Source organism: Seriola dumerili, unplaced genomic scaffold (genome assembly GCF_002260705.1).
Source record: "Seriola dumerili isolate Sdu_G_001 unplaced genomic scaffold, Sdu_1.0 BDQW01000230.1, whole genome shotgun sequence".
Taxonomy (NCBI): Eukaryota; Metazoa; Chordata; class Actinopteri; order Carangiformes; family Carangidae; genus Seriola; species Seriola dumerili.
This window is the reverse complement of record NW_019174485.1, coordinates 2,256,543-2,266,264: the sequence shown is the minus strand read 5'-3', so window position 1 is coordinate 2,266,264 and position 9,722 is coordinate 2,256,543. Positions and strand designations below refer to the sequence as shown.

The 9,722-nt window shown below is 39.7% G+C and overlaps 1 protein-coding gene across 1 annotated transcript; it reads right to left on the bottom strand.

The window, feature by feature from the left end:
* Positions 1 to 4,861: 4,861 nt before the first annotated feature.
* On the bottom strand, positions 4,862 to 9,588 carry r3hcc1l (R3H domain and coiled-coil containing 1 like). Its single transcript, XM_022755443.1, has 7 exons — positions 9,531 to 9,588; positions 8,352 to 8,861; positions 7,989 to 8,188; positions 7,537 to 7,607; positions 7,314 to 7,409; positions 7,062 to 7,202; positions 4,862 to 6,216 (listed from the first exon to the last, which is right to left on the bottom strand). Exons 2-7 carry the CDS (start codon positions 8,835 to 8,837, stop codon positions 6,164 to 6,166), a joined length of 1,047 nt encoding a protein of 348 aa, XP_022611164.1. The 5' UTR covers positions 8,838 to 8,861; positions 9,531 to 9,588; the 3' UTR covers positions 4,862 to 6,163.
* Between the last annotated feature and the right edge of the window lie 134 nt (positions 9,589 to 9,722).

Here is a 9,722-nt window from a genome sequence, read left to right as displayed (position 1 = left end):
CTGTGTTTTGTATTGTTAATAATATTATGATAAATATTTTCATCTGTTTGTTCTTTACCTGTTTAACATCGGTAACATCAGATGAGATCTGGTTGTACCACGGTATTGCGCCTTTAACAGTACTCGGTAATGGTAGAGAAAGAATAAACGTCAGATTGACAAACTGTATGGTTATGTGAGGCATGGTTATTTGACTGCAGAGTTTATAATGCAGAACAAAGATAATAGTTAATGCTACAGTTTCTGCAGAGGATTTGGGGAATCTGCTAACTTGCTAAAAGAGATTCCCATATTAAATTGACCATGTAGTAAAGATTAATGACATAATGAAGTTATCCCTAACAGAAGTTCAGGGAGTGTACACAGTGGCTCATGCAAGTCTGATAGTCAGATCACAACAGCATTTAGACTTCTTTGCTTCCATCAGCAGACTTAAAAAAGATCTTCAGAGATTTTTGACAGCAAAGTCCTGGATTTCCCATCTTTTCCCAGGGAGCCTGCGCTAACCCATGTTTTATGGTTGTTTCCAACCTCATCCCACTGTTGAACACATACAAACACTGGAAACTCACAGTTCCCTACTGTCACATTAATAGGCTATACTTTAAATATGTGACTTTCTTTGGTGTCTTTTTTTTCTTTTCTTTTTTTTGCCTTTTATTAGTTATGAGCAGAATATCATTTTCATGTTTAATAAGTAAAATGGGACATTAAAATCAAATGAGTAATAGTACATAAATCAAAGTCAACCAAGGAAATAGCAAACTTTAAAAAATGTAGCTTTAAGTGATAGTGGCAGCACAGTGGTGAGAGTGCTGCTGTCAGCTGTTACTCTTAAGGTAGAGTAAGCAGTGCTGGAGCCTGAGAGAGACTGTTGATATTTGAACTCAACAGCTAAACAAATACACCCTCCCTGTGCTCCTTCACAAACTCTGCCCCCAAAATTCATGGACATGCGTTGCTACAGTGGTGTCTTATAGGCTACTGTGTGGAAGTGGATACCCTCATAGCTGAAGCAAAACAAACCTTAAAAAACGTCATCAAATAAATGACGTGCACACAAACACAGCACCATAAACACAACAGAGTAAAAACTAGAAAGAGTTAGTTGTTTAGATTGTTTTTACAAAACTACAGTGACCAAAGAGAGGGCCACAGGTTTGTAGCTAAGCTAACAAGGAGGTAACATTACCTGGCATAGCATTTTGAATTATTCATCCAACCAAATAAATCCAAAATCCAATCCAAAACACAAACCTTCTGCATGTTGTACAAATGGATGACATGATACAGAGCAAACAACGAAACAAAACTTCAGCTACAGTTGCTGCTTGCAGAGAGGACGGGACGGTTTCCCATAGCCAGCACACTAGCTACAGACAGCGACATTCACAGATCTCCTGCTAGCATCATAGCTAACAACATACCAACAGCGTATCTTGGCAATTAAGCTGAATGTCCATAGGCAAGTAATTTAATGTTACCAGACACACAAAGTGAGACCTGCCTGTTAACTAACCAGTTAGCTATCACAAACATTAGAAAACAAGATAAAATTATACTGGCCTGTTTGCAAAGCTAATGTTAGAAATTTATCAAGCAGAAACAAGAACAAACTCTGCATCCATCTTCATGCCTTTCAACTCTCAGAGGTCTCTCCAACATAGTTGGAATGGCCATAGCGACTACCAGGACAAATCCCAGTGCACTGCCACATCGGTCAGCCGGTGTACTGTCAAAACGTCCATAAAGTTTCTGAAGTTTTTATCAGTACCGTCATCTCTGCCTGTTATTTGGGGTGAGGGCCTGTTGCAGTGAATAAGTCCAGGTCCAGAATTTCTTTCCCAGTCCGACCATGCAGCCTCACCGATGTTAAGGGCTCTTCGCCTTTGCCTGATCATAGCACTTCTTTTTCAATTTTTGTTCTTCTGACCTTCTCAGAAGGGTAGAATGCTCCTTTTCCATCCCCTGGTGATCCTTAAATTGGTACTGTCCATCAGCATCTGCCAGATTTAGGGTTTCTCGCTCACACTGCCACCTTTCACACATCTCCCATCTTCTCTGTTTCTTTTTCTTGTCCTCTACATGAGCATGAATGCCCCCTGTTATATCATGTCCAGCAATAGTCCATTCATCCCATGATTAAAGCAAGATTTGGTAAACAGCAGCCACTGCAGCTACAAGTTATACAATAATGCTATATTTGGCAAAATGATAAACTGCAGTTACAGTGGCCAAATTGGAGAAGAGTTGTGAAGTCAGCAAACTACATCAGTAATGTTAGTTACACAGCAATATTTACCAAAAGTTAGCTAACATTATCCACCTGAAGCTAGTGGTCATATCAGTCAAAGTAAGGCTGTAACAGCATAACCTAAGCACCCCTGAGTCTAATGACTTAAGAAACAGTGTGTTTTATTGCTTATGCTTTATTGTCTCACTTTAAGTGTGCATCATCACCTTGAAACACAAGCTCTGGTCTGCAGATGGAAATTAGCAAGTTGCTAAATATGATGCAACACATCTCTCTCTATGAGATGTTATTTGCACTAGGTCCCTGCTAAATAATTCAAATAAAAATAATAATGATAATTATAATACAAAGACACTACTGATTGCTAAAGTGGTGATCAAACTTTGATGGAGGGTGATGTAAGGTGTGTTTGCTGACAGTGTTTGGTGCTAGGAAGCGCACCACCCTACCAGTGTTCTTTATTGTGGTGGAACATTAGTTTATTCCTTCATTTAGACCATGGCTCACATTTCATTTGCTCCATGACATAACAGCGCTTCTGTGCAGCACATATAGGGCAGAGTTGGCACTTAGAATCACCACTTGCTTAGTAGTGGTTTGTGTTTGTGTAGTTAATCTAATGATTGTGTGTGAGGCACCCAGTAGGCTGTTCTGCGGTACATCGCCTCCTTGTGCAGCCACAGTAAAGCATGAGATTATAGGCAGGGCTCAGATCTCACACGATGATGGTAAAGAAGAGTTACAGGCTCCTGCACATGGAGGTCCACTTCTGTTCTGGCAAATTAACAAAGAAAATTTGTCCACATTTGCTTTTATTCCACATTGAAATGTCATGTAAGTAGGTCATGAAAGAGGTCATGTGTGTACTGAAACTAGCAGAGGCCTGGCAGAGCTTAAATCACAAGCTGTAATAATAACGAATCAACATACAACATATTAGTTGCTTGCTCTTCAGTCATGGAAGAGAGATTTTGGTGATGAGATGTAAGAGAAAATGCATAACCAAATACAGTACATACCCGGATCGGCCACAACATTAAAGCAGGTAATTGGTTATAATGGTTAATTGGTTTTATCTGTGTCCTGTTTTTGAGAGTTAATTCTGAAACATCAGTAATATGACTTATTTAGTAGTTTCAGTTATTCTCCATGGCTTGATAGCTTTTGAGTAAGCCAAAAAAATACACCAGTTACCTGTTTTAATGTTGTGGCTGATCAGTGTGTAGCTGATACTGAGACAAAATTATTAAATGCATTATCATTTTGTAAATATATATACATATACATATATTAAATACAATAGTTAAATCACATGACCATCCAGAATTCACTTTCACTACCAAAATAACAAATCATACTAAAACTGAAAACTAAAAGTTTATATACCAACCATCATCAAAAACACAAGAACATACAGTATAATACTGCTTTTGATTTTTAATGATCAAAACAATAAAAACACATGAAAACACATGCTTTGAGATGCATTTTTATCAAGTTTGTATGATGTGCTGAGTTCACTTCTGACAAAAAAATAACTTTCTTTCTTTTCATCACACCTCATGCTGAATCCACCAATACTACTGCACAAAAACATCACTGGAAACAAGGACTCTCTGCAAAGACAGCGATACCTGCAGAGACTGTATTTGTCAGTGCTCATTTTGAATCACTAATCTAAAAAGAAATGAACACAAAAACGGAACATGTAACGGTGCCTCCGCTGAGGCTGCAGCACTTTAATTAGCCCACGATGAGCCACGTGGCACTGTGTCTCAGTCGCCCTCAGCCACTGAGCTGCAGTTCTACAAACTGGGTTCTCTCCTGGATTTGGATATTTAGTGGTGATAGAGGCAAATATTATACAAGTACTCTGATCAGATGTAGGACATTATGTTTTAATATGAATGAACACCTTTCCAAACATGTATGCACACAGCAAGCTGTTATTAACATACGTATCAACATATCCACTGACAGCTAGCTGCTTATGAGGCCAAACGTTAATAGGCAAATCTTACGTTTATCTTTGATACAAAGTTCACCAACTGTGAACACTTGACAAATATTCAGAGCTTTCTCCTAGCTGGGAGAATGAGACTTAATTATTGGCTGAGGAGGTGAAGGAGACACAGTGCCACATGGTCTGTGGTCAGCTGGGTGAAAGCCTCAGAGGAGGAGGCGGCCTCCAGCTGTCAAAAAAAAAGTCTCCTCAGCCCGGACGTGTCTGAGGAAGCTGGTAGTGAATTATGAAAGTTGACTCTGAATTAGGAAACTGAATTTGAGGATAAAAGTTAAATTAAATAGACATTATTTCTGTCTAGTGAAAAGCTTTTACAAGTCAGAAATCTAAGCTTTCAAGGAATAAAGAAAAACAGCCTGTTGAGACTGACCACCACAATTTTTTTTGTCTGTGGCAGTTTGAAAGAGTTGTGGTAAACCCAAGTGTCAGAGAATTTCCCCAACCATTGGCTCATGCAATACTTCAACTGCAAACATCACCAAAACAGGAGAGGAAATACAACCTTTTTTTTTTTTTTAAATAATTTATTCACCAATTTATTGTTTTTTATGAATACAGACAAATTCAAATGTGTACAGCTGTTATACAATATCTGCTCAACAGCTTTATTCAAGTTTACAGACCCTGGATCAGTGATTGTGCAGCCACTTTAAGAACCCATACTACAAATTTTTCAGGATTTAGTTTTTTAAATGTACTAGCTACATAAACTGTAATAATGACGATCTTCACTGTGTCTCTTAAAAAATAAAAAGCTGTTAGATGAATGATTGAAAATATAGTTAGAAAGGGATTTGAAGGGATTTGAAGGGTAAGCTGGGAGTCTCACTGCTTTGTCAGAACTACATACCCGATGCTAGACTGTTGCTGCTCTGCTTTGGGGTATGGACAACTGCGGGATACAACAATGGGATGCTCTACACTACTGTTACTGAAGACTCCTCCAAGTTCTCAGTGTTCACCCTATTTCCCCCTGGCTTACAGATGCTTCCTGCTTTAATCCATCTGGCTAGAAAGATGGTGACGGGTTTCTGTGTCCAGGACAGAGAGAATTATCCCTGTTGACATTTTTTGTCCCCAAAATGGATTAAAAAAAAAACATTACCTATTATTACACTTATTATCATCCTCATCATCATTAGTTCTCTTTGGACAAATGAATCCCCCCATTGAAAATGTGTACAGAGAGGGACACAACACAGTTTAAATGCTGCAAATGGACCTGACATGAAGGTTTAAAAGAAAGGTCAAAGTTTAATTAAGTTCCGCGGCCTTAAATTGTAAACAATGCTGCATTTTTTTGCATATAACACAACATTTAATTCAAACCATTAAAACATAATCAAATTTCAACAATGTCTTCATATACAATAAAGTACTGTATTGTCATGACTGAATTTAAGAGAGGCGTGATCTTTAACAGAAAACCTTGCTGCCCTTACGTTTACAGGCGGATTTACTTGGGTCATCTTTAAAAACATTTTTTAAAATATATATAATGACAAACTTGATGGTCTGGATCTATACAGAAAATAATCCTTTCAATGAATTACAAATGATTAGGCTCAGTGCTTCAGTACAGACCTTACAGTTACAGTGTTACAGATATGAAAACAAGTCCATATGAGAGACTGATCCCTGAACAAAGAAAGCAAGAATATAAAGGAGAGGGAAGTGGTAGGATGCTCTCATCTGAGGTAACACTGCAGGCTAAGGGACAGTGGCAGGAGGAAGGAAAATTTGGTGGGAATCCATTTCTGGGAAGTGTGGTGGTAGGAAGGAGTGGCCAATTGAGAAAAACAGAGCAGGAGAAGAAACAGAGAAGTCCCTAACCTCTGCTGAATCAAGGAATCTTACAGACAAAGGGGGGGTTGTTTTCTGTCTGGTCAGTTCCCCTCCCAAGCATCTTCCCTCTGTTTGGCTGCCAGGCGCTTTTGTTCTGAAAGATAAATCATAGACAGTTAGTTCAACATATCAATCAGCAAAAGCCCTTAAATAAACAACACTTTGGTAATTTGTTGCTCTAAATTTATATCACCATCTTTGCCACATGCAGGGAAGAGAAAAGCTGAGGCAGATTGAAGAGGCAGCTGTAAATTAATCTCTGGAGGCAGCCATACGTGGCATCCATTCCAAGGACACAACGTTCAGCACATGATGCACGTCTGCACTGACATTTACTGTGCGTGTTGTGATCTTAAATAAAGAGCACAGCAGTGCGCCCATGCTAAGAACAAAGGAGCTTTTTTTAGTTTGCTATACTCAAGGCCCTGACTTCCTGACTGGCTGCTCAGTGGACGGCCATTTGTGGTTTTCTGTGCCTGTATACTTATGTTCCATCTCTGAAGGGAAATGGCTGCTGTACTGATTATAGACCTGTTATGATCTGCACAGGAATGGACAGAGAGCAACTTCTCTTGGCATCAATTTGCAACTACACTTTCAATTTTTTTCTGTTATGTGTAACAAGAGCTCCCACTTGTGGTAGAAACATTGTGATGCAAAAACTAGGACAGTCAGATGAGGCCTGTTGTGTGTTTTTCACTTGGCTTGACTGAGCACCTATGTTCTTCCTGAATGACACGCTGCTTGACACATAATAAGCCCATTATTTACTTAAGCAACAACTTTAGCAACTTGTGACTACTAGTAGACAGATATATATACACACAACAGACTAGTTCAGGCTCCAAAGGGACAGAACAGGTTCTGCTAGTCACACTATGGCTCCATGTATAAGACCACAATCATAAGGTGAGAATAATGTCTCTGTGTACGATGCACCTCTCGCCTCCTGGAGTTTCCTCCTCTCTGCCTCGCGCTGCTCCTTCGTCAGGTTGCTCTTTACACCAAGGGCACCAATCACGAGCTTGCGAGCCAGTGCTGCACTCGTCTGAGGTCTCTCTTTAGCCGGCAGGAGGTAGTCTGGGTATTGGCGGAAAGGAGAATGAAGAGGGACACAGATCATATTTGTCTTTAAATGTGTGAGAACAGAAAACAAACTAACAAACAAGTGGGAAGACGGATTATTTGTACCTGAGCAGCTACGGGCTATGGCTTTTGTGGCAGAGGAGGATTTGGAGAGTGGTCGCAACTTCATCAGTGGATGTTTGGATCTTAAAGCTTCACGGGCTGAAAAGAGATAAGACACAAGTTGCACAAGTTGGAAGTGTCTCAAAAATAATTACATTAGAGGATAATGTATTGTAAAGTATTCTCCCCCTAAACTACTGTTTATGTGAAGTAGCACTTAACTAACCTGCTATGGGGCTTGAGAAGAGGCCCAGAGCGTGTGTGTCATCAATCCATTTAATGTCAAAGCCTCTTTGTCTGAAATCACAGTCAGAAGTCACACAAAAACAGTCAAGAAAACATTATGTAAACCAAACGTAGATAAGACAGATTCTTCTGAAAATTGTGGATCTCAGATGCAATACACATATCAGAGATCCCACACTCCCTGAGATGTCAAAGTCATACACTTGACCAGAGTTTTACTCTCATTTCTGTTAAGTCATACTCTCACAGAGAAAACATTAATTACAAAAAATTATGCTACATCCACCGTAGTTTTATAAAAGGTACCAATGTTAATCTTAAAATGCAGTGAGGATAAAAAAAACCTCAATACTGCATACTGATGAATAGAGACTATGTTGTAATTTACTTAAATATTTGAGAGTTGGCTTTTGTACACTGAACTATACGTACTGGTAGCACTGAAATAACTTGAGAAGGTCCTCTGACTTGAACTCCGTAGGAAAGTCATAGATCTCTACAATGTGTGAGAGTTCATCCTCTCTGAGATCGATGTCGTCGTCTTCGTCGCCATCATCATCTCGGTTCATGTTGTAGTAATCGAACCTGGGCTCCTGGACTGACTCCTTCTTTCTACCTTCTTTCAAAGCCAGCTGAGGGTGGGATGAATGACAAGAGAAGGAAAGGGATACAGGCAATTAATTTTGAATTATATGTCTCTGCTTTTATGCTTTAGCTAGGTGTACAATGTGTATATGTTCTCCTGGTTATCGAGTCTTGTTTTCTGTACGGACCAGCCGTACACCAAGCTCTCACCTCTTCAAGCAGGTGCGGATCCAAACAATCTCCATCATCGTTGAACAAAGTGTCCCAGCTCTCCTCTTCCCCATTTTCCTCCTGAGGGGATGTTGCTTCCAGCCCTGAGGTAACATCTGTCTCCACACTGGTCGACTCAGGCTGCCCGTTAACCTGCACATCTGTATCCTGTAGCCTCCCTTCCTTCTTTACATCAGGCTTAGTGTCACTGTTCTGTATCTGACCTCCACCTTCTCCTCCAACAGGTCCCGCATTATCTTCCCCTCCAGCCTTGTCCTTCTTGTTCTTAGCGTTCTTTCGTGCCTTGTCTGTGTAGCGAGGCCTGGGTCTCGGCTTAACTTCTCCCTGAGTCTGAGCTTTGTCTTTGGAGGCATGAAGTCGTTGTTTGGGAACGTACAGAGCCTGACTTGGCCTCTTTGACTGAGAGGGAGGTGTGGGTGTTGGCTGGGTTGGAGCACTGTCTTCTTTCGTCTGTTCCAACTCCATTATTAAAAGATGTTATCAAAACATCTGCATCATGGAGAAGGGGAAACAGAAGAGGCAATGCAATAAAAAAAAAACGTTATATCATGCATTCAGTCTTCATTAAATGTTAACAGATTTCTAAACGAATCCTGAATAGTTTTAACGACAGAATTAGATTAGATTAGATTAGATTAGATTAGATTCAACTTTATTGTCATTGCACAGAGTACACGTACTAAGACAACGAAATGCAGTTAGTATCTAACCAGAAGTGCAAAAGAGCAGTTAAAGTGCAAGTGTGTGCTGTACAGGTATGTAAAGTGAGGGTGTGCATAAGTAAAGTGGAGATGTGCATATGTAGGGTACAATAAATTACACTGTGAATTACAATGAATTACAATGATGAGGTAGCGAATTACATTAATCATCTCATATCCAAACAACTTCAACTAGCTTGCGCACTTTTGGAGCAGAGTCTAAAAATCAAACAAGTAGCATTTACACCAGTACAATACATCTAAGTTAGCTCCAGTTAGCTAACCGATTTAGCTAACTAGCTAAAATTCCTCTCTCCGGGGCTATAATAACTGTTTATTGAAAACGCAAATATAAAATTAATATCGCTTTGCATTTAAGTGCAATTTTATCAATTCGTTTTCATACAGACTATTTTAATCACAATTATATAAGGTAGTTGTTGCTCTTTCAGCTTACCCGTGTTTGGTTTGTTTAGCATCAGAATTTCGTCGCACTAATGACGCAGGCGTAGGACAACCCACAGCATTCTGGGAGATGGTGTTCCTGTGTTGTGCTGCGGCTGAGCCACTCTGCACGACGAGCCTGTTTGTGTGATTGCAAAACATTTGTTTTTCACCAGAATATATATTAACCTCACAGCTGAGGGTT

Coding starts and splice junctions, on each gene's coding strand:
- r3hcc1l (XM_022755443.1), bottom strand. CDS start 8,837: ATGGAGTTGGAACAGACGAAAGAAGACAGTGCTCCAACCCAGCCAACA. Junction 7,608..7,988: donor AAGTTATTTCAGTGCTACCA/GTACGTATAGTT, acceptor CTGTGATTTCAG/ACAAAGAGGCTTTGACATTA. Junction 7,203..7,313: donor CATAGCCCGTAGCTGCTCAG/GTACAAATAATC, acceptor GCCAATACCCAG/ACTACCTCCTGCCGGCTAAA.